General features: G+C 46.2%; 1 protein-coding gene across 1 annotated transcript in view; it reads left to right on the top strand.

The window, feature by feature from the left end:
- Positions 1-24,212, top strand: part of LOC147894371 (ARM repeat superfamily protein) — a 106,681-nt gene that overhangs the window by 26,527 nt on the left and 55,942 nt on the right. Inside the window, exons 3-6 of the mRNA XM_087384465.1 lie at positions 14,565-14,819; positions 19,590-19,681; positions 19,776-19,985; positions 20,113-20,304. Of these exons, the coding sequence (XP_087240591.1) occupies positions 14,565-14,819; positions 19,590-19,681; positions 19,776-19,985; positions 20,113-20,304 (749 nt within the window). The remainder of the gene's footprint in view (positions 1-14,564; positions 14,820-19,589; positions 19,682-19,775; positions 19,986-20,112; positions 20,305-24,212) is intronic.

Below are 24,212 nucleotides of genomic sequence, written 5' to 3'. Positions count from 1 at the left end.
CCATGTAGGCAAGAGTTGATGCAGGTTCAGAACTGTATGATCGTGGTGTGAGAGTGGCCGGGGAAGATCAGCAGTTGGACAGCCTTGTTAGAGGCACTGAATGTGGTGGCGAAATTAGATTAGGATGTTACTAGGACATATCCAGAAGTGGCGACGATTTGGGGCTTCAGCAATTCTGGTGTAGTCCTTCAGGAGTAATGGGCGCAGTTTTCAGGTGGCGGCCAATTTAGAGAGGAACTCTAGAAATGGCGCGGTGCTTTTGACTATAGCAGCAACTTGCAAACAGAAAAAGAAAGATCGATGACAGCAGCAGCATAATGTGGTTGGCGTGCTGTCTTCAGAAACAGCACAGTTCAGAACTGAAAGTAATGGGAGGTAGCAGCAGTAGGTAGAGGATTCTTCCAGATATGGGGGTGGAGCAGCTCAAGCAACAGTGACGACAAGAAGGAAGAAGCGGCTATTTGTAAATCTCAACAGAGATGAAGCGTGGCCGGCACAATAGTTGAGTGACCGCGGCCTAAATAGCAAGAGATCTGTAGATAGCTCCATCATGTTGGTGGGCTGAGAAAGTAGCATGACAACATAAGGGGCAGGTCGATGACAATAAGCTATTAAATGAGGTGAGGTAGGAACTTTAGAGCTCTGATATTACGTTGAGAGCAACATGGGGAGGGAGAAAGAAAGAAAGAAAGATATATTAATGTCCACGGGAGACCTCACGGGCCTATGGGACAAAGTGCACAGAAAAGCGAACTCATACAAGCCTCAGTGGGCTGAAGCAAAGGGTACGCTAGGACCCTTGCTGAGTACTAGTCTATGCTAACAGAATCATAATCATAGTCATCATCATAATCATCATCATAATCATAGACAACAAAAGTCAACTATGGTTGCAGAGTGGGTCATATCAATCAATCTATCCATGCGTTGGGACAAAACCGAAGCCTGGTACAGTGATGGCTCTTTGGTGGGCTGCGAAGATGTCTCATATCTGCGTCTATCGAGCTGTCTCGCGCTGCGATGGGGGACGCGGTCTCCTCGCTCTCTGGACTCTCTGGGCTATGTCTAGAGTGACCCCTCGTCTCTGTGGGTCTTTCCTGAGGAAAGTTGTGATAGGTCGGACTTCAATAGAGTGTACTCTGGGGGCTCTCAATTGCACATGTGGCCTCTGCGCCCCTCCTCGGTGGTACTGTGCCGGCTGCTCATCTAGACTGCTCTCATATCGGCTAGCTCCTCTTCCTCCACTCTGTTGTGTCCGGTCACCCTCTATGTCCTGTAGTGGTTTGACCATCCCCTGCTGCTCTCTAATCTGTCGTAGAAGCGTCTCCCTGTGTCGCCGCATCTCCATAGATAAAGCCCGATACAGACCTGGTCATGGAAATGGATCAGTTGTGACAAAGGACCGAAACCATTCTCCTCTAGGTAGAGACAATGGTAGCGTCCCGAATCTCGTAGTAGGCTGGGCAAACACAAAGAGAATGCCCCCTTGTCTCAATTGCCGCCAGCGTACATAACGTGCAGATTCGTTGCTCTCTAGGTATACCTGCTGCTCTCAGTGCCTCGATCCTCAGTTGATGGGATGAAACCCGCATTTGACCAATGGCAATCCTCAGTGCATGAGACTCGAGAGACTCCTATGTCCTCGAGATACTGGGGTTTGATAATGAATCCCTCCTTTGATACTCTCAGGAAATGGTCGTGATAAACTGGGGAGCTCCTGGTCCCCCCCCCAAGTCCGGGATGTGTGAAGCTGGAGGAGGTCTAGCCGTATGATATGGTTGATCTCATCTCGTGGGATCAACTTAGGAGGTGCATCCATGCTATACTGAAAGGGGGGGAGCCTGTCCATTTGGATACCGTACCTGGCATGCCATGTAGATACGCGTGCATACCATGTGTTTGCCCCGCTCTTTGCGAGTCGTCTGGATGACTCTAGGGTCAACCTCGGAAGTCTCCAATGGGATAAGTCCTAGACTCTGTGGATGAAAGTCACTGTCTGAAAGATGGCATCAACCTGGAGAGGTGTCATGGCGAACTCTGCCTGTACATCTCATGTTGAACTGAGGGCTGACATCGGATCATCCTGGATCCCATCGTCACTTGTAGCCGCTCAAAGCTCCTCCATCTAGCCAAAGCACTACACCCTCATGTGAGCCGTGCTTGGGCTGCATGTTTCATCATGAAGATGGGTCCTGTGAAGACAGCTCCTAAATATGTGTATGACTGCACTATCTCCATTGGCTCACCAAGATAGGTGAAACCAAGTCGGTGAGTCACTACTCGTGAGGTGTTGAAGATCATAACCTTAGTTTTCCCAAGGTTGACCGTCAGATCTCTCTCTGCAAAACACCTCTAATGCCTCGAGGTTTCTCTGCAGCCCCTCCGTTGAAGAGGATATAAGGACTATATCATCAGCATATAACAATATCTGTATGAGGAGATCCCCTAGTAATGAGCCCTCGCCACCTCGGTGATCTCATCAATGTAGAGTCCAAAGAGAGTCGGTGAGAGAGGGCAGCCCTGCTTCACCCCAATGGTGCTCTCGACCCCATCTGATAGACCGCTTGGGGCACGGACCCTGCCTCTGACTGACTCATATAAGCTCATGACACCCCAAATCAACATCTCTGGGATCTGCATCTCCTGTAGTCTCCTGATCATGTGGGATCGTGGAATAGTGTCGAAGGCCTTTCGAAAGTCTACGAAGCACCAGCATGGAGCACCACTACTATCGTACCGATACACAAGGCAGGAGACCTCATAGACACCGGGAACTATCACACCCTCATGATTGGCCACACACTGGCCAAGATCTATGGATCGGTACTAGAGAGAGAGATCAGAAGTCATACAGAGGCACGGGGGCAGCGAGCACTAGGGCATGCATGATTCAAGAGGCAGCACTCTACTCTAGACCACATTTTCACTCTGAGGGCTATCATTGAGGAGGCGAGATCCAGACATTAGAAGTTGTGACAAACTGCAAGGTTAAACATATGTGCAAGGATGGGTGCTAGGACCTCCTGCCCATGTGCGAAGTGCTCTGTCCGAATGCCTTCGTGATCCTGTGCTTTCCGGTTGTGGAGTCGGCAAAGTGCAGTCTGCACATTCTGCGTAGTGAATAGATGACAGGTAGTGGGCCTGGGCATAGAGGACATGTCTGGCGGTGTCTGCCTCGGGACATCATATAAGGAGCATGCATAAGTGTGCCACATGCCCGGATCAGTGATGGGGATGGGTGGCTTCCCCTTCGAGAGGAATCCCCACCCAGTGGTTGGGTCTCCCCCTCGAAATGATATAATGATCTCATCCATCCTATGTGGTATTTTTCACTAAATGTCGTACACGACCACCCAAAAACACGCTCTGGATGTGTTATTCAAACGTGCACACACTGACTCGTCTCTTGTGGCGTGTCAACCGTTGAGAGATCCTGTGTGCCCCATGTGACGTCAATTGACCCAAGGCTCGCTCCCGTGTGAGGTGGGCTCGCATCTCTTTGCACTCATCATCAAACTAGGGGTTTTGAGGCGTCTTCCCATCTCGTACCTGTGAAGATTGGGTCGTAAGAGAGGATCTGGCGGCAGCATCCTGTATCACTGTGACAAGGGTGGCTGAGGCGTGGGCGAGGTCCAAATCAGCCTCCAATAAGGCTGGAAGCTCTCTGGCTAAGTGACACACATACACTGGATCAAGGGCACGGTCAAAGTGGATCTAGGTATGGGTAGTGGTAGGAACTCTCAGTGTGTCTGGTGTAGTAGCAAGAAGATCAAAGGCCAAATATGAGTGGTCGGCTCCTAGTGGGGGGGTATGGTGAGGTCATGTATCCGTGAGACAAAAGCCAATGGGCCCAGTAGGTAGTCCACTGTGCTAGTTCGGCCTCCATGTGGGAAGCATGCGAAACCCTCAGATGATGGCCATCTCTGAAGGCCATTGTAGATGATGAGGTCGTGGACAGCTCCCAACTCAAGTAGGTGTTGTCCGTATGTTGTCACATGTGAAGTATCTACAGAAAGTCTTTGAATCCCAAGTTCTGCTGCATCTAACTCTAGCACCATGTGGGGGTCTCTCTCATATGTGAAGTCAAGTCAGTCCACTTGCCTATCCCTCGTCCTTGCATTGAAATTCCCCAGAAGGAGGGTGTCTCCTTGTTTGAAGAATGCTATGATATCATGTATCGTCTCATAAGGACTGTGCCCCTCTGTCGTGACATCATGGGCATATGATGACGTGTGTGGAGGAAAAAGCATAGTGCAATGAAGATGGGTTGGGCATCTAGTAGCTGCACTCGTATCCACATGTGACGTGCATGTTCCTCTCTCCGTACCACAGATATGAGTGGTCTTAGGTGTGTTTTGAAAATGACGGCTACACCTCCAGAGCCTCGTACTGCACTCTCGCTCCTTATTTCTCTCCTATGAGCACACTCCCAAATGTACCTTGTTACTGTGGGCAGCCCTCTCTCGGGGCTGAGAGAGAGAGAGAGAGAGAGAGAGAGAGAGAAAGAGAGAGTTTACTAAAGTCTTCGAAAGACTGATGGGTCTATGAGACTGTGAAAATCGTGGTACAAACGAGCTGTGAGGGTGGAGCTCTACTAAATGAGCATCCACACCAATGCATAATGCAAAAAATGCAGAATGGTAGTACTAAGTATAACACAGTCATGTTGGTGGTCGACTACATATCAATCTCATCATCATCATCAGGACATCAGGGTGGATGAGGCACTGGAGGCATGAAATCGGCGATAGAGTGCCGTGGGCCACTCACGGGTGCGGCCCTGTGACGTCTCCTGGTCATAGCTCTGTGCCTAATAAGGGCTACAGTAACCCCTGTCAACCGGGCTCTGACTCTAAACAAGGAGGGCTACAGTAATCTGCGCGTCAACCCTCTGTTTGAGCTGTCGAGTCACTGGCTCTAGGTCACCATCATGTCGAGGTCTGTGTCTCAGTGTAGAAGATTATGTCTCTGCGTGTGTATGTCTCTGAGAAGCCACCTGGGTCGGACCAAAGTGTACCATTACAGTTCCATACAGCCATACTCAGCTTGTTATGTGCACTTCTCTCCCGGCTCTGACACCGTCATAGTTCACCCTCTTCCTTCTCCCCTTCTCCCTTGTCCCCTTTGTCAGCTCTTTCTCGAATAATCACTTTGCCATCCCTGTAGGCAGCCCATTTCCCCGCTTCCCTTGCTGCCATGACCCGTGTCATGCCTTCCCTTCTAGGTTCCTACTATAGAAGGGTGAGGTCATCATCCAAGTACTCAGATTGATTAATTGAAGAGTGAGAGGTACAAGCCCCATTTTAAAAGCTGGGCTGGCCTTATCTTCCACACACCAGACGATGTCATACAGAATCAAATCTAATCTTGAAGTGTCAGGTGGCCCTTAAAACTTACACAAGCAAATCTACAAACTCTTTCACACTCACACAAAAACTAGAACCTAGTTCTCACCGAAATCACCGAAGTATTTGTTGCATATATGTTGAAAAACTGTTGTATAGGTGGTTGTGGAAGGATGACCTCCCTGTAACGCTGTTGGAGACCTCTTGTGGTTGAGAGAGAGAAAGAAATATTACTTTCTTCCAAAGGCCTCACGGGATGAGACAGAAATCTTTAGAAATTAGATTTGTCACCTCCCCAATTGTGAGCCCCATATGAGGAGAGCATGGGGGAGGTGGACCAGGTTAGGTTAGGATTAAAATGGACAGGCTTAACGTGGTCGCCACATGGACAGCATTTTGTTGTCATGTGGGCAGCAAGCTCAAAAGATACACACAAGGAATGGGGCTGCCACATGGGCAGCACATGGGCTGCCATGTGGGCAGCACATCCAAGGGATGTATCTGGCTGCTTGTAGATGTTTGGTACACAGGTGGAGCAGCAGCACAGCATGGGAACCTGTCGAGCAGCCGTGATGACACATGGCACAGACTGGAGGAGGTGCACATCCTGGCACAAGGATTGGGTCAGACAGTTCTATTGGCCTGCATGGATCTCTGGGGCAGGTGGAGCATGGAGATGGCAGCATGGGATGACCAAGAGGAAGCCGAGACAGGTGGCACCTGCATACGGGCGTGTACGGAGGGTTGTAGCAGTCTTATGGAGCTATGGCAGGTGTCCTAAGGCTGGAACAGGTTCTGGAAGATGGCGGGGCATCAGGAGAATCTGTCTACCGGGGAGCAAGGAACATAAGATCAAGGAGAGAATCGTGCCTCAGGAGAATCTGTCTACCGGGGATCAAGGAAGATAGGATCAAGGAGAGAATCGTGCCTCGGTCTGGGCTGCATCCAAGGCAGCAAGGAGGTCAAGGATCTATAGCAAACACTGCCTTCGTTGTGGCTTTCCGGGAGGAGCAGCCGGAAGGTGTGTTTATGGAACAGGACGGCGAGGCCCACATAAGCTCATAGGGAGTATGCAGGCCAAGTGATTTGGGAGTGCCATGGAGGTAGGAGAACAGCTTTTGTTTATGCACAAGAGTTCACATCTAGATAGCACTCTGGAGTGAGACACTGGACATTGATTTTGTATTGTGTCCATCTTATATGAAAATATAAGTTTGCTGGTTCTATATCGTACATCTATGTAGACACCAAGTTTGCTGGTTCTATATCGTACATCTATGTATACCACTCTGCGAGTTCCTGGGCTACATAAATAACTTGATCCAAATACAAGCCATCATGGGCTGGGGAAATTGCAAGGCTGCAGTAAGACCCTTGCACTATGCTGAGTGCTTAAACTAGAACTGAATACAGCATACTAAGGCCATGTAGTCGAGAAGCAAGTGTCCAGGGGGATGCAGAAGCTTCCCGTGGTGTGTACAACTATGGTGGGGCTCCATGGTGGAATGTGAGGATATCTCGTATCTGACTGTCGTTGTGTCCTCTGTATGCATCGGGCCATGTCATGGTGATCCCTCGTTTGGCGGTCACTTTTGAGTAGAGCTAAAACAGATTGAACCTTTATTATGAGTGTCCTAGTCTGTCTCTGCTCTAGGCTCAGTCTCTGTGATTCTGTTCTGTCCCTCCTTGTCTCCCCTTCTCAATAATCCACTCTCTCTATCAGGTATAGGCCAACAAACATTTGATGGGAAAAATGGATCATCCAGGTAAGTAGTCCAAAACTAAGCCTCTCCTAAAGAGGCAATGATATTGTCCACGTATCTCATAATATATCGGGCATCTAGCTTCTTCATATCTACCTCCCTTGAGTGTGCAACCAATCCTTTGATCTCTGGGTGTGCTTGCTGCCCACCCTGCCTCAATCCCCAGTTGGTGGAATGATACCCGCAATTGCCCAATGGCAATCCTCAGTGTACGTGAGACTTGCCTATCCTCGAGGTATTGGGGTATAATAAACACCCCGTCCCATAACATCCTTAGAAAGTGGTTGTGATAAAACTGGAGCTTGGGGGAAATTCTTGGTTCCTTCTTAGGTTTGTGTAGTATGGAGCTTGTGTAGATCCAGTCATATGATACAATTGATCTCATCTCATGGGATTGGGGGAGATGGGACATGTAGGCTGTACTGAAAGGATGAGAGTTGATCCATTCGGATGCCTTGGCTAGAAAACCATTGTGATAGACGTGCATGCTAGGTTGTGCTGACTCCTCCCCACTAGTCCCACAAATGACTCCTAGGCCAATTTCAGTAATCGCCATCTAGGCATAGCCCATACCTGGTGTAGATATGTCACTTTCTAGAAGATGGCATGAGTTTGAATTGGCTTCACAAGAAACTCAGCTTACACTATTTGATGAGGGACTGAGAGCTTACTCATTGGGGACCCCATAATCACCTATAGCCTCTCAAATCTCCTCTACTCAACTTTTGAGAGATATTCCCCCCCCCCCCTCTCAAAAGAAAAAAAAAAAACCGTGTGTCTCTCTAACGTATCAAATAGCCATTGCTTCATCAGGGGATCTTGGAAGTGTGCCTAAATGCGTGTTCTCTCCAATAGTGCCAAATCTCCTTGACCCCTTTTGAGCCGTGCCCCGGTTGCATGAACCATTGATGAACATTAGCTTGGGAAATACTGCCTCTAATTAAGTGTAGGCCTATACTATCTCCATGGTCTACCCTTGGTACATGAAATTATGTTGATGTAGAACTGGCAATGACGTGTTGAAAATCAGGACCTTGGTCTTCCCAACGGCCAAGTCTCTCTAGCCACAAAACACCTAGGTGTCTGTGTAAGCCTGTTGTCGACGATGATAAAGGGACAATGTCATCTGCATACATGATTTTTTGTAACGTCATGTTTGTAGCAATGACCTCTCACCTCCAAGTCGATCAATGAAGGTTGTGATCTCATTTATGTAAAGCCTAAAAAGTGTTGGTGATAAAGGGCATCCCTGTTTAACACCGATTGTGCTCTCAATCCAATCTGACATGCCGTCTAAGGCCCGTCCTATGCCTCTGAGTAACTTATATAGTCTCACCACCCCCAAGAAGGGATCTACAACTATTGCAGCGTCCTAATCATGTGCGCTCATGGATTTGTGCCAAAGGCCTTTCGAAAATCTACGAAGCAGGATAGACTTTTTGAGATCTCGCCTCCTCAATGATGGCTCGTAAAATGTGATCTAGAGTCAAATGCTACATCTGAAATCCTACCTGTCCCAATGCCCTTTGCCCGTGAGTCTTTGCAATGGTGTTGATCTCCCTCTCCAATACGCATCGATAGATCTTGGCCATTGTGTGACCAATCATAATAGTACCATGGTTAGGGTAGAAAGTGAGCGCCTTTGTGTGGGTGTGCCTGCCCCTTGTGAGGTTAGCTTAGGAGGAGCGTTGGGAGCCTACCTTGGCATGCGTGTTTGCCAGGGGCTGATGATGTGTCCAACCACCTCTTAGGCTCTTCTCGCTGTTTGGATGCTGAGCCGGGGCCTTGTGCATGGGCTTGGAGGGGTGCGGACCAGATTAGGGCTCATATGGGGCCTATTTGCTGCAGTCTTGGCAGCCCATTGGAGGCGCATTGGAGGTGGGTGTTGCTGGACAGATCGCGGCTGTTCACGGCTTGCAAAGTGCCTGTGGATGTTGCGATGGCAGCCCTTTTTTTGCGCTGTCTGTAGGTCAGCATGGGGGGCCTGTGTGACCAGTGGCGGTGCATCTCAAGTAGATAGAGCCCAATGCAGACATGGTCATGGAAGTGGATCAGTCGCGACATTGGGCCGAACCCACTCCCATTATGATAAAGACAGTGTTATCGCCCCTGGATCTCGTAGTAGGTTGGGCAGGCGTAGAGAAAGTGCTCCTCTTCCTGAATCTCTCCTAGTGTGCATAACATACAGGTTTGCTGCTCTCTGGGTACACGTGTTGCTCTCCCTGTCTCAATCCTTAGTTGATGGGACGAAACCGCATGTGCCCAATGGGGATCCTCAGTGCGTGTGAGACTCCCCTGTCCTCGAGATACTGGGTCTGATGATGAATCCCTCCTCTGAGACTCTCAGGAAATGGTCACAGTAGATTTGGGTCTTGGTGGGGAGCTCTTGATCTCCCCCCCAAGCCCGAGATGTGTGGAGCTGGAGGAGGTCTAATTGTATGATACGGTTAATCTCATCTCGTGGAATCAACTCAGGGGGTGCATCCATGCTGTACTGAAAGGGAGGGAGCTTGTCCATCTGGATCCTGTGTTTGGCAAACCATGTGGATATACGTGCATACCATGTGTCCGCCCCACTCTCAGTTAGTCGTCTGGATGACTCTAGAGCCAGCCTCGGTAGTCTCCATTGGGGTAAGTCCCAGACTCTGTGAATGAATGTCACTGTTTGGAAGATGGCATCAGTATGTAGTGGTGTCATGGCGAACTCTGCCTGTACTATCTCATGCGGGACTAAGGGCTTGCTCCCAATCATCCTAGATCCCATAGTCACCTGTAGCCGCTCAAATCTCCTCCACACTGCTATCGGTAGGTCACATCCCCAGAAGGGTGCTGCATACATGGCAGTCGGCCACACTCAGAGATAACACTTCGTCGGTGGATCTTGAAAGTGTGCTTGGAAGCACTGTCTCTCCAATCGGGCTAGAGCACCTTGCCCTTGTGTGAGTCGTGCACGGACTGCATGTGTCTTAGTGAAAAGGGGTCCTGTGAAGATAGGTGTAGGACTGCACTATCTCCACTGGCTCGTCTTGATAGCTAAATGTGAAGGCAAGAAGGGAACTATTGAACCACTTGATTCAAAGCAACCAACAACAATTTGAGAGTTTGAAACTCCTCTCTCTCTCTCTCTCCCCCCCCCCCCCCCCCCCCAACCCCCCCCTCCCCCCCACCTTCCAAAAAATACAAAACGATCCACTTGTGGTGGACCATTGCCATGAGCTGTAGAGTCTTGAAGACATGAAGACCATAACCTTGGTCTTCCCAAGGTTGACTATGAAGTGTCTCTCTGTGCAGAACACCTCTAGGGACTCCAAGTGTCCACTGTCTTTGCAGCCCCTCTGCTGAGCATGAGATAAGGACTGTCATCGGTGTATAGCAATATCCGTATCATGAGATCGGCGAGTAGTGATCCCTCGCCTCCCAGTCGGTCTATGAAGGAAGTGATTTCATCAATGTAAAGCCCAAAGAGGGTCGGTGAGACGGGGCAGCCGTGCTTCACTTCGATTGTGCTTTCGACCCAATTTGATAGACCACCTGGAGTGCGAACTCTGCCTCTGAGTGACTCGTACATGCTCATCACCCCCCATATCAATGTCTCTGGAATTTGTACCTCGTGTAGTCTCCTGATCATGCGGGACCATGGTATAGTGTCAAAAGCCTTTCGAAAGTCTACAAAGCATGTGTAGAGGGTGTCTGGACCTCGCCTCTTCAATGATAGCCCTCATAATGAAAATGTGGTCTAGGGTAGAGTGCCGTCTCCGGAATCCTGCCTGTCCTAGTGCCTGTTGTCCCCGAGCCTCTGTGTGGCTCTGAGCTCGGATCATGAGGGTACGGTAGTTCCTAGTCTCCATAGGGTCTTCGGCTTTGTGTATCAATACATTAGTGGTGGTGCTCCAAGCATGTGGGAAACCGTGGCATACAGACCGGTTGAACATCTGTGCTAGGGCCGAAGCTAGGACATCCTGTCCATGTGCAAAGTGCTCGGTCCATAGGCCCTCTTGGTCCTACGCTCTGCGGTTTTGTACTCTGCGAATGCTGACTGTACATTCTGTGTGGTGAACAAGTGGCAAGTAGTGGGCTTGGGCATATCCGGTGGTGTCTGCATCTCGGCATCATAGAGGAAACATTCATACGTGTGCCACACATTTGGATCGGTGATGGGAATAGGTGGCTTCCCCTCCGATAGGAACCTCCATCCGGTGGTCGGGTCTCCTCGAAAAGATCTGACAATCTCGTCCATCCTATGTGTGAGGAAGGCTCGCCTCTTACGACGTGTCAATCATCAATAGATCCTCTGTGTCTCAGGTGGTGTCAGGTGATCCAAAGCCCGCTCGCGTGTCATGTGGGCTCTCGCCTCTCTGCACTCATCATCGAACCAAGGGTTTTGAGGCATCTTCCTGTCTCGGACCCACATGGGTCGGGTCGTGGGGAATGATCTGGTAGTAGCGTCTTGTACCACAGAGACAAGGGTGTCGGAGGCGCTGGCAAGGTCAAACATCATCTCCAAGTAGGGTCGGGAGCTCCTTGGCTAAGTGACTCATGTACACTGGGTCAAGGGCACGGTCAAAGTGGATCCGGATGCGTGTGCAGGTGTGGGGGGGGACTCTCCTTGTGGCTGGCATAGTGGCAGAGATGTGGAAGGCCAAGTGTGAGTGGTCAGCTCCGAGTGGGCACTGGGGGGGGCGTATGACAAAGTCCTGTATCCGTGAGACAAAATCTAGTGGGCCTTGTAGATAGTCCACCATACTAGATCCACCACCATGTGAGGAGCAGGTGAGTCCTCTAGATGATGGCCATCTCTGAAGACCATTATAAATGATCAGGTCATGGATTGCCCCTAGCTCAAGCAGGTGTTGTCCATATCCTGTCACTTGCGGGGCATCTGTAGAGTGCCTCAATATCCCCATCTCAACTGCATCTAGCTTTGGGACTATATATGGATCTCGGTCATTGGTGAAGTCAAGCAGGCCAACTTGCTTGTTTCCCGTTTGTGCATTGAAATCCCCTAGTAGGAGGGTGTCTCCCTGTTTGGAGAACTCCGTAATGTCCTCTTGAATTGTCTCATATGGGTTGTGCCCGTCTGTAGTGACCTCTTGTGCATAGGATGATGTGTTTGGAGGGAAGTAACACACAACATTGAAGATGGGTCGAGCATTTGGAAGCTGAACGCGTATCCACGTGTCGTGCATGCTCCTCTCTTCGGACCACATATATGAGTGGTGTGACTTGAAAAGGAAGCCATCCCCTCGGAGCCTCGGACTCCGCTATCTCTCCTCAACTCCCTCCCGTGAGCTGACTCCAATGTGTATTCAGTTACTGTAGGCAGCCCTCTCTTTGTGCTCTCATGTGTCTCAGTGTAGAAGGCCATATCTCTATTACTGTATGTCCCGAGAAACCTCCCGTGTCAGACCATAGTGTGTCATTACAATTCCTCACTGCTATTTTCAGTCTGGTGTGTGCACACATCCCATGAGCTGGACGCCGTCACAATTCTCCCTCTTCCTTCTCTCCTTGTCTCCTCTTTCTCGGATGATCACCCTACCATCTCTGTATACAGCCCATTTCGCTGCTTCTCTTGCTGCCATTACTCGTACCATGCCTTCCCATCAATGATCTTGTTGTAGAAGTGTGAGTCATCATCCAGGTAGATCTTGGTTCCCTTCAACGTTGCTCACGCGCTCATGAGGGTCTTTGTGTCCTTGGCTGTCCGGAACTTCAGCACTAGTGGCTTAGTGAGTGTGCGCGCGAGAGAGAAAAGAAAGAAAGAAAGAAAGAAAGATATATTAACGTCCGTGGGAGGCCTTGTGGGCCTATGGGACAAAAGTGCGGAAATCAATGTAAACTCATACAAGCCACTGTGGGTTGGAGCGAAGGGCTCGCTAAGGCCCTTGCTGAGTACTAGAAAAACCCACAAACTGAAATACTAATGTAGTACAACATATCAAGTCAGAATAGCCAAGTAGTGTGCAACAGGAGTGAGGCATGAGGGCACAAGGCGCTTAGAGCTAATGCTCCAAGAACGTGATTCGGCTCCTTTTAGATAAGCTTAGCTAAGCTAGGAGTTTTATAGATGATTTATTTGTAGATGCTCCTGACTTCCAAGACTTCATGTACAAAGATGCTTGTGCTTTTGGAGAAGGAATCTATCCTTGTGACTCTTGTGAACTTAGCTGCACTTCAAGAGGGGATACTTGTGTTTTCTTAGATCTTAGACTCTTTCAATCTGCCGTAGGATTAGAGGTTGATATATATGATAAACGTCCATATTGTGGTCCCATTATACAAATGCCTCACATTGACTCAAACATTTCTGATATGGCAAAATATGAAGTCATTTCTTCCCTATTCCATAGATTTTTCTGACTTTGTACAACTAAGGAATTAATGTAGTAATTTGGTCGGTTTGTTAATACACAAGAGGTATAATCCAAGAAAAATAATGAAAAAAGTACGCACAATCTTAGATATGAAGTCTTTTATCTACGGCGTATCGGCCTTAGGCATGTTTAGAATGATTGAACATAAGAGTTATATTGAGTATACATGTGCTTTCTAAGTAAGGAATTTGATTTTGTATTATTGTAGGAAGCGATACATAAGCGTAAGCGGTTCCTTAGTTTTTAATCTTTTAAATAATTCATTCATTCTGTGATTCTTTCTTTCATTCATACATGAGAGAGAGAGATTGATTTGTTTCTTGGTCTCCTTTGTTTCTTGATTTGTTTGTTTATTTTTGAGTAGTCACCATCTTCCTTTCTTTTTTATTTCTTGTTTCTTCCCCTTTTGTTTGATTGATGTATTGTAGTAAGCATTGGGGTTGCCCAAGAGACTCCGCTGGTCTTTAGAAACCTAGTATAGCTGCTTATGCTCAGGCACCAATGACCACATAAGCATTGCTTTGCTTGCTAGGTAAGTCTACCTTTTGTTTGTTTGTTTTTTTTTCGTTAGCTCATTTTTCTTCTCTTTCGTTTTCTTTATTTTCATTGTAGAATTTTGGACTTTAGAACAAATATCTGAATTTGTACGATTGGACATATTCTAGTCTTACAAAGGTATACCATTTGCTATGTGACACAATCATTATTGTGCAAGTTGTGGTGTATTTGTGAAGATTGTTTACATCCTGGGTTGTAGCAAATTTGAGTTTCCGCCTTTGAGTTGTAATAGTGATCATTCACACATTGATGTATTATAGTTATTGTTGGGATACATTTTCAGAGGTCTAATGAGTAGTTTAGTCATCCGTATACTATTAAGAATAATGCTCATAAATACATTAACATGGATTGTATTCTACCTATGTTCTAGACTCATTGAAATTCTTTGCTATGTGATAATTTGGGCTTTGTTCCAGACTCATTGAGTTCTTTTGCTATGTGATTATTTGAGCAATGTATTGAGTGAGACGGTTGCGTTTTGATGTCTTCATGCAACAAGTCGATGACGATTTCATATGCAGGAATGCTAGCGTTTGAGCAAGAGGAAGCAGTTCATGCAGCAGCAGATTGCCTGAAGAGCTTGATACAGAGCTGTGTAGACAGTGCTATCATTGAACAAGGGATGAATTCTTTACAGTCACAGGGTGAATCTTGGAATATAGGCCCGAGTCCAATCGAAAGGATCTGTATAACAGTTGCGAGCACACTTGGCTACCAGTTCAGCAGTGCTTGGGATGTGTCTTTGCAAGTTGTCACAGCTATGTTTGATAAACTAGGTTTGTGCATTTTCCAGCTCATATTGGCACGGTTAAGTAAAGCATATCGCTGAGAATAGGACTGGAAACTTGGTATATAATTGTCTTGAGTGTCCTCTAGGGGGAAATTCTTAATATTACCAATATAGAGACATATTTTCCTTGCATGATTTTCTTATCATATATTTATAATTTTTACTTAATTCCTAACTGTGGATAGTTAAGAAAATTCTGTTCTTATCTATGCTTTTAAGCGCAAGTTTACTTTCTTCATTTGCTGGAACAGACAGAAATGAATTAGAAAATTAATTTTTGTAATGAAGTTTGATGAGGCATATTTTGTAAAGCTTGGTGGTGTTATCAGGAAAGTGGTGGCCTTTTGTGTGTAGATCTTATCGAAAGAACACACTAGATCTTCTTGAAAGAAAAAGGTAGAACCCATCTAATGAAAGCCTACTGAAGCACTTTACTCTAAACAGCAAGTACTTTCGTCTCATTGGTACCCATTTCCCATGTCCGGTCTTTGAAAGAACAGACTAGATCTTCTCGAAAGAACAAAGTAAAATCAATGTAATGAAAGCTGACTGCAACACCTCTAACAGCAAGTACTTTGCTGGTGCCCAGTTCCCATATCCTGTCTACAAAGTGGTGGCTATTGACTAGGTGTAGGTTCCAGGGAAGCCCTAATGACAGGCAAGGGCTGCCCTAAGTGACTGACCAGGTGCTGTTTACAAGCCCTACAAGGGGCTGAGCAGGCCAAATGGGCCATCACTTCGGCTGGCCCTTGGGTCGCTTTGTCAGATGAGGCTGATTAGTGGACCGCGCAGCCAATTTTCCCAAAGCTGCTCGCAAATTGGATAGTAGATGGATTTTGGGACTGGATTTCGGTCGGTCCCAAAATGGCTGGCAGGTAGGTGTTGTGTGGTGCTTGATCCATACCCTAACGTACTACTGTATGTATCACCTCTTCCTGCCCCCTCAGGGAGAAGAGTAGCAAGGATTTCACATAGGAGCAGCATAGTCCTACTCTGAAAGTGCTTCTGAAGGGCATGGAATGCCACTGTTGGGCCACACATCTGAAGGAATGTGAACAGCAGTAGGATGCCTCTGTTTGGTGCAAGCTAGAGCAGCAGCAAGCTGTCCACGTGGCACATTCTGAGGAGGGTGCTCTTTAGAGAATAATGAATGCTGTATTTGGTTGTCTACATGGCTGTCTAGTTTTCTAGAATTGTGTCACTTCAATACTACTTTTGTGACTGTGAGATTTGATTTACAAGTGTGATTCTTGGGCATAATCTTCCAGTGTGGGAGTGTTGGCTGCAGCAAGCAACCTCTATCTCTATTTTCTAACATGGTATCAGAGCCTTGAGTGAGATTGACAAGAGTGTACTGCCTGGAGTAAAGGACCTTTGCTTGAAATAAAGCGGACTGCAGAATTCTAAATTAACTCTTACGTTTGAAGGACAAGTACCTTTGCGAGAAGGAATGAACTAGATTCAGATAAGTGTGCCTTGGACAAGTAGAGCTTGCAAGATTTGAATCAATCAAATCTGCCAGGTCTGTTTCAGGATCTTCACCAATGGCTTAACATGTGTTAATCCCAAACTTCGGAGAGGGAGGCAAACTGGACGGGATGATTACTCGACCTGGAAGGTGAAGTGATGGATTCTCATGGTGGGAAGGAAGTTATGGAAGGTAACGATAACGTGTTGAAGCCTTTATGGTGGACAGATGGGAACATCAACAGATCAAGGGATTATGTTGTTGTGACTGGATTACTTAGGTGGGAGCTCATTTGGATCTTGTGATCTAGTATTTCTGGAAATATACTTGGTGGTGGGGGATTTATGTTGATCAACCACAGGGATCTCATTGCTGACAGGTCGAAGGAGATCCTAGAGGCAAGGTGCTTGGTCAACTACCATGGTGTGTTTGTGATCGTGGAGGGGTTTACTGCACAAGGCCCTTGAGAGGACACTAGCTCTTGCAAAGAGCGGAAGCCCAAGGAATGTCAGATGCAAAGCTCTGCACCTCATTAAGATCATATTAGCATACTCCCCCCCAAAAAAAAGAGCAAATCCCATTGAGGAATATTGCACATTATAGCCCGCCACTAATGCAGCTTCTGCTTTTGGTAGATCAAACAGAGCTCGATTAAGTTTTTGCTAAACGAGAAATGAAAAAAAAAATCAATACGGGGAACAACGGAACACAAAACCATATCTGCTCTTGTGCTATGACAATTTCAGTGTGATACCATGGATGGTTGTTCCTAACTTCTGCAAAAGTTCATGAATGCTGAAGACATGTATTCACCTCCTCTGTCTGCTCTCATGACTTTGATCTTTCTGCTTGTCTAGTTTTGTACCATGGCTTTGAATTCTTGAAATTTGGAAAACACTTCAGATTTCTCTTTCAGAAAGTAGACCCAACAATGTCTGCTGTAGTCGTCAATGAAAGTCAAGTAGTAAAGTGAACCATTGATGTTGCGAGTCTGGGCATAACCCCATACATCTGTATGTATAAAATCAAGAATACCTCGTGCTTGAGAGGTACTTCTGCCAAAGAAACAACATGCTTCGTGAACTTTTCCAAGAAATTGTAGCTTAGGAATTACAATTGTCATATTGTGATTCCTGAGATCTAGCAAGCTCTTGAAATTGACATGACCATATCTCTTGTGCCATTTTGCGGATAGTGGCATCTGTTGCGGTTGAGCTGATATGGCATGCTGATCTGGTACTGTAGCTAGCATTCTGTATAAGCGTCCTTCCTTGACACCTTTTGCTACTAGCTGACATCTTCTGGATTTGTCTCTGATAGTGCATTCATCAGTGTCGAAGATGACTCTGTAGTTGTGTTCCGTCATTTGACCTACTGACAAGAGGTTCTTGCTGAGCTTTGGAACAGAGTACATCTTTCACCAATCCTTTCGTACCAGTGAAATTGTTCATAGGGATAACACATGTCCCTGAACTGGATTTGGTGTATTATCTGCTGTGTAGATGACATTTTTCTGACCTTCTAATGGTTTCATCTCTGTGAAGCATTCCTGATGATTTGTCATATGAGATGATGCATCGCTGTCTATGTACCAAGGATCCTGTTTTGCTTGGTCGACTTGGTAGCTGAAATCCTCTTTTGGATTGCAATCCATGTCTAGGTACACTGCATCAGTTTGTTGCATTTCCTTGTTTGCAAGAAACATATTCCCATGTTCATTTGCAAAATGACTGTGACTAGAATGTCCACCACGATGATTTCCTCTGCCGCAGAAATTTCCTCGATTGTTGCTGGATTGATCGCCTTGGTCGTACTGCTTCTTGCGGCAATCTCTTTCATAGTGTCCAAACTTATGAGAGTAGTTGCACTGGATGTTTGACACGTTGGTGGATGCATTCTCTCGTCCTTGGAATCTTCCTCGATTGGAATGATTTCCTCTTCGCTGATTCTGATTTTGCTGAGGATGATGCTGATGTTGATGCTGACTTTGCTGATGATGACCACTTCTCTACCTCTGCCTCTGTCTGAAGTTGTGAATGCGTGATCATTAGAATGACCTTTGCGTGCATGAATGGCCTGAGTCCTAAGTTCTTCACCAAGTAAGACTGTTTGAAGTTCTTCGAGTATCGGAATTTGCTGTTGGATGGCAATACTCTGGACTAGATTCTCGTATCCCTCTCCTAGTCCATTTAGGATGACTTGAATCATTTCTGTTGGATTCATAGTCTCTTCTGTTGCTGCGAGTTGATTGTTGTAGTCTTTTATCCAGAGTACATAAGCATGACCAGTTTCGCTGCTGTTGCGGAAACTCTGGTTGATTTGGGTGTTGAGTTGTCCTAGTATGACATCTTGCACATTCTGCTTGATGATATGCGTACTTATCTTTCTTATCCCATTCTGCCTGAGCTCGGACAATGGCAGGATCTGCTACAAGTGTGGAATTTGATTGTATAGCTGGAGATCCTGGTGTAGATCCCGCTGCTGGTGTTGTGACAACAGGTGGAGTAGAGCTACTACTGGCTGGATCATCCAATGGTTTAGGTGTAGATCCATCGACATACTTCCATTTGTCCTGAAGTACAAGAATGGTCTCCATTTGATATTTCCATGTGCCGTAATTGGAGTTGTCTAGCTTAGCAGATGCCTCCAGATTGAGTTACACTCTCTTTTTCACCACCCCTCCTAATTCCGTGCTCTTCTAAGCAAACACCCCCCCCCCCCCAAACACCCACCCACCCAAAAAAGGAAAAAAAACCCCACATACCTTGAGTGGCACGTAGGCCTTCGGCTATACGTGGTTCTCCGCCTCTACAGCCTCTTTGGAAAGGAAAGTGTCCTAGAGTTTTGTCGCTCAGGCCATCCTCTTTTGGCAAAGGTTTGGATCCTTGTCCCTTGGAACTAGATGCAGGTTTCACAAGACTTCTCACATGCATTGGAGGTATCGATGCTTTTCTCCGTCCAAGGAAGGGTGGCTTGGCTGAAGAATTGGGTGGCTTTTTCCATCCTTTCTAACACACCTTCTAAGACGAGAGTTTTGGATCATGATGACCTATGCTTTCCTCCTGCCAGGTGATGTAGGTGCTAGGACAATGATGGGACCACATAGGAGACCTGTGTAGTGTGTGGTTATTTAATCCAAAAACAGGAGACTATTTCTCTAGGAAGAATTAATGTGGGTGCCTTCTTACTGCTTGATGCTTGTGTATAGCTTCTGCAGTCGTTAAATCTGCCCTTGCATTTGGAAGCTTCATTGCACTGGGCTCTTTCATACTCCTGAACTCTTTGCAGGTTATTGCTCTTTTGCACTCATGGCAGACACAGTGAAGTCTTTGGCTGATTTGGAAGGACTGTCAGACGAAAATCTAACTTGTCGGAGAGAGGTATTTGAAATGCATAACATATGCTATATTTATCCAGGGTGGAAATGTGTCTTTATATTTGCTTCTGATCAGTGAAATTTCTATTTTTCTGTAGCTGCACAGAACTATTGGTGCAGCTGTGGCTGCAATGGGTCCAGATCAGTTTTTGACCTTGTTACCATTGAACATAGACAGTGATGACCTGGGGAAGGCTCGCCTATGGCTTCTACCAATACTACGACAGTATATAGTCGGGGCTCGCTTAAAGTTCATGGCTGAGGAACTGCTTCCACTTACCTACAAGCTACAGGAAAAAGCCAGGAAGGTTTGTATTTGAGTGATGTTATGAAACTTACATTTTCTGCATGCAGCCATTTCAATAGGTTGGATTGTTTGAAAGCAATGAAATCTGGTAAAGGGAAGTTTGAAGTATTCTTCCTCTTTGTGTACAGTTGTCTGCAGAAGGAAAGCCAGTAGCAGCAAAGAAGGCAGATGCGTGCGTGCAATCTCTTTGGGCATTGTTTCCTGCATTTTGTAATCTCCCTTCGGATACAGCAGAGAGCTTTCATTTTATAGCTAAACCAGTGGGCGACATGTTTTCCAAAGAGCCTGAACTTCGTGGCATTATTTGCCATGGCTTGCAGGTTCCGTGACTCTCTTCCTGCTATAGACCTTTTTGCATGTTTACAGGATGCATTATAGAGGGTTGGCCCTTTACCAATTCTTCTCTTCAATGATCATAAACTCATGTTTCTTTTTGGATTCTGATTTATAATGTCGTTAATGTAAGGTGCATGTACGTGCATGTATTCCCTTTATTGGGTGGTGGTGAAACAGGCATGAATATTAATTAGCTTGTAATGTTGTGGTTCATTTTTGAAAGACCTAAAACAAACTGGAATCCGTCTTATGATTTGATCTGATGAGTTGGCTGGCTCTCTCTCTCTCTCTCTCTCTCTCTCTCTCTCTCTCTCTCTCTCTCTACATACATACATGCATACATACCTACCTACCTACCTACCTACTGTGAGATACGTAGGAGATACCACTGAGTCTTTGAGCAGGTTTTTTAGGACATGCATGGGGCTCATTCATTACTCTGACCAGCAGTGTGCTGTCCTTTTTGTCTCAGAGGTTCGATGTATGCTCATGCGATCAGCACCTAACCAGCACAGACAGTGGCAGATCATGGATCTTTTCTTCACAAGAGAAGAGCCACTCATTGGATGTCACCGGACGTGTAACCTTTGAGCCTGGTCTTCACCCAAATTAGACCAGCAGGAGGACTGAGACAAGACCATTGAGCACTCGTCCCATTCAAGACACCCTCATTACAGCTTCACAATGCCAAGCTGCCTTGCGATGGTCTCAGATGAGACCTTAAGAGCAAGCCAGAGGGCTGTATAGGTAGATCTCGGACAGCTCTAGAGACATCAGAGCCTCTCTTCCTCTGAGACATACTTGTTCCATATTTTCCTTCATAGTTTTGCTCCATTTGCATATCATATAGGTGTGACAAGCATGTCTGGTTCCCCCACATGGGGTGCATCAATATGATGTATTTCAGTTTTTGGTTTCCGAGGTCTTTTTGGCCTGCACACATGCATGAGAAGGAATTGGGATATTTGACTGCATGCAAGGCGGACCAGATGTCACAACACCTCACTCACTCTAAGCAGCGAGCCTTTCTTTCCCATTGCCTAGATGAGATGATTCTCTCCTTCCGGGGGAGGGCACACCATAGCTATCGGGTTTTCTATCCGAGGGAAAACCACCATTCCCCAGCACGGATCCAGCTATATGGCACACATATGTCATGTCACTTCATGATGCCCTAGGTCAGGCACGACTTGACATGTCCTCGTTGCCCATGCCCACCACATCCTATCGGAATTTCAGGTGCTGAAATATACATCTGTGCAGAGCAGAAAATGCTGACAACCCTCTCGAATATACAACAACAAACTGTAAATAAAATAGGGAAATAGAGCAGCAAAGGAACTTCTACCATATATTCAGTTTAGATCACCACAAGAGTGGCTGAACAGCTTCCGGGTGCATGTTGGGTGTAGGAAGCAATGGAAGCTCAAAAATGGAAGCAAGAAGGAGAAAAACGAGATGCTGTAATAGATTGCTGCAAAACTGAAGTGTGGAGGCTCAAGGAAGAGGCAACATAACAAAACCCTAGGGCTAACAACCCTAACTGGACTAAGTGTCCTAACTGACCTAGATGGTACATAAACGAATTGTATCAATAGTCCTAAGTTCTAACTGACTATAACTAGGCCTACAAGGCACATACCAAGGTATAAGTGGCATCTATAGATAGCCAATGAGATGGCCTACAAACCCCCCTCCATGGTATGGGTTGAAGTATCCTGGACATGGCTTAGGATACCTAAATATCTAGTGTCATGGTTGCACATGTTCGTCGTGTAGGGATATAGCAACCTATGATTGTATAGAGTACAACAGATCAAGTTACAAAAGGTACTAAGTTTAAAGCTTGCCGAAAAGCCTCAAATTTAGGTCAAGGTAGAGCCTTCGTAAAAAGATCTGCCAAGTTGTCTTCAGTGGGAACATAAGACAACTCAATATCACCTGCTGATAATTGCTCTCTGACTATCAATGTGCTTTGTGCAAGCATGGAAAACTGGATTTCGTGCAACAGCTAAAGCACTCTGACTATTAGTGAAGATGACAGTAGGAGCAGTCTGACATGCACAAAGATCTGCAAGTAACTTCCAAAGCCAAACACACTCTACTGTAGCTGTAAAAGCTACTCCGTACTGAGCTTCACAGCTGGAAGTAGCAACTATACTCTGCTTCTTGCTGAACCAAGAAACACATGAAGTACCAAGCATAAAACAGTTGCCACTATGTTGCTATGTCATGATCTTACTATCTGGGCATCCAATTTGCTAGCAGCAAGGGGGGCATTTTGATGGCACAATCCAAGTACATTGGACAGCTTTTGCAGCGTTTTCAGTTTGAGGATTGCAAGCCAGTATCCACACCATTAGAGACTAGTTTTCACTTCTTTTCTGAGGATGGCAACAGTACATATGATGTCACTCTCTATCAACAAGTAGTTGGTTGTTTGATTTACCTATGCCATATAAGACCTGATCTACAGTATGTTGTCTCACACTTGAACAGATATATGCACTCCCCATCTATGCACCATTGGCATGCCGTGAAGTGTGTTTTCAAATATCTCAAAGGCACTCAGCATTTAGGCCTTTATACCTAGATGAATCCAAGAACATTCCCAAACTCATCCTCTAAAAACACAACATAGTGCAGTTTCAATCTCATGATAGTCACTCACAAGATTGAAAACCATAAACTCCATCATGCATAGCAGGGACTAGCTACTATGACATCCCCACTGACGTCATTAGTGCCCAACAGTGGGTGTAGACCATAGTATAAAAATATGCTCTCACACATACAAATCCACACACCCACACATACTTGAGCATCCATTTATACAAAGTCTTCGTACTGAGTTTCTGAGACATCAAAATGCCCCCCTCGCTGCTAGCAAATTGGATGCCCAGATAGTAGTCCAGTAGACCAAGATCAAACATAGCAAATGCCTGCTGCAAATCAAGTTTAAAATCTGCAATTTGCTGAGCATGTGTCCCAGTCACAAGCATGTCATCCACATAAATGACTAAAATCAGCAAATCTGTCCTATGCTTGCGGATGTAAAGGGTAGCCTCTGTAGGCCTGTTCTGAAAGCCAAGTGTGAGGAAATGAGTATGAATTCTCGAATACCAAGCCCGAGGTGCCTGCTTCAATCCAAAGGGTCTTTTTCAGGCGGCATACCTTGCTTTGAGAACCTTCAACCTCAAAGCTAGGAGGTTGGGAAACATAGACCTCTTCAAGCTGATGTATTTTCCAATGAAAGTGGGCAGCAAAGGCAATAACAATGTGAATAGTAGTGATCCTGGAAGTGGGAGCAAAAGTCTCCTCAAAGTCAATGCCATGCTTTTGAGCATATCCCTTAGCAACAAGACGGGCTTTGTAACGGTCCACTAAACCATCAACTTTCTGTTTGATTTTGTAAACCCACTTAGTTCCAATGGCATTCTTGCCATGAGGCAAATCACACAACTCTCAAGTGTTATTCTGATGGATAGAATCCAATTCAGCTTGCATGGCCTTCATCCTACAATCATTCTGAAAGGCATCTTGATGACATAAGGGCTCTTCATTGCATGCTGTAGCAACCAAAGCATAAGCAACAAAACTATGGAAACAAAGGCATCAAGCTGTCAAATATGTCAGGGGCATCAACAACGGGCTGTTTTTGACAGTCCAGCAAAGGCACAGTGGAAGATTCCTCAAAGACAACATCCCGACTGACAAAACAGTTGCCTGTACGGGGCTGATATAGCTTATAGCCCTTGCTCTCTGAACTATACCCAAGAAAAATGCACTTGACAACTTTATCATCCAACTTAGTAGTGCATTTTTGTGAAGGCACATGAGCATAAGCTAAGCATCCAAAAGTCTTCATGTGGGAAATGCGAGGCTTATGACT

This window comes from Dipteris shenzhenensis, chromosome 14 (assembly GCF_047967505.1).
Source record: "Dipteris shenzhenensis isolate YYH24624 ecotype China chromosome 14, Dip_SZ_1.0, whole genome shotgun sequence".
Taxonomy (NCBI): Eukaryota; Viridiplantae; Streptophyta; class Polypodiopsida; order Gleicheniales; family Dipteridaceae; genus Dipteris; species Dipteris shenzhenensis.
Note: the sequence above shows the minus strand (reverse complement) of the source record. Positions and strands in the feature narration are given on the sequence as shown.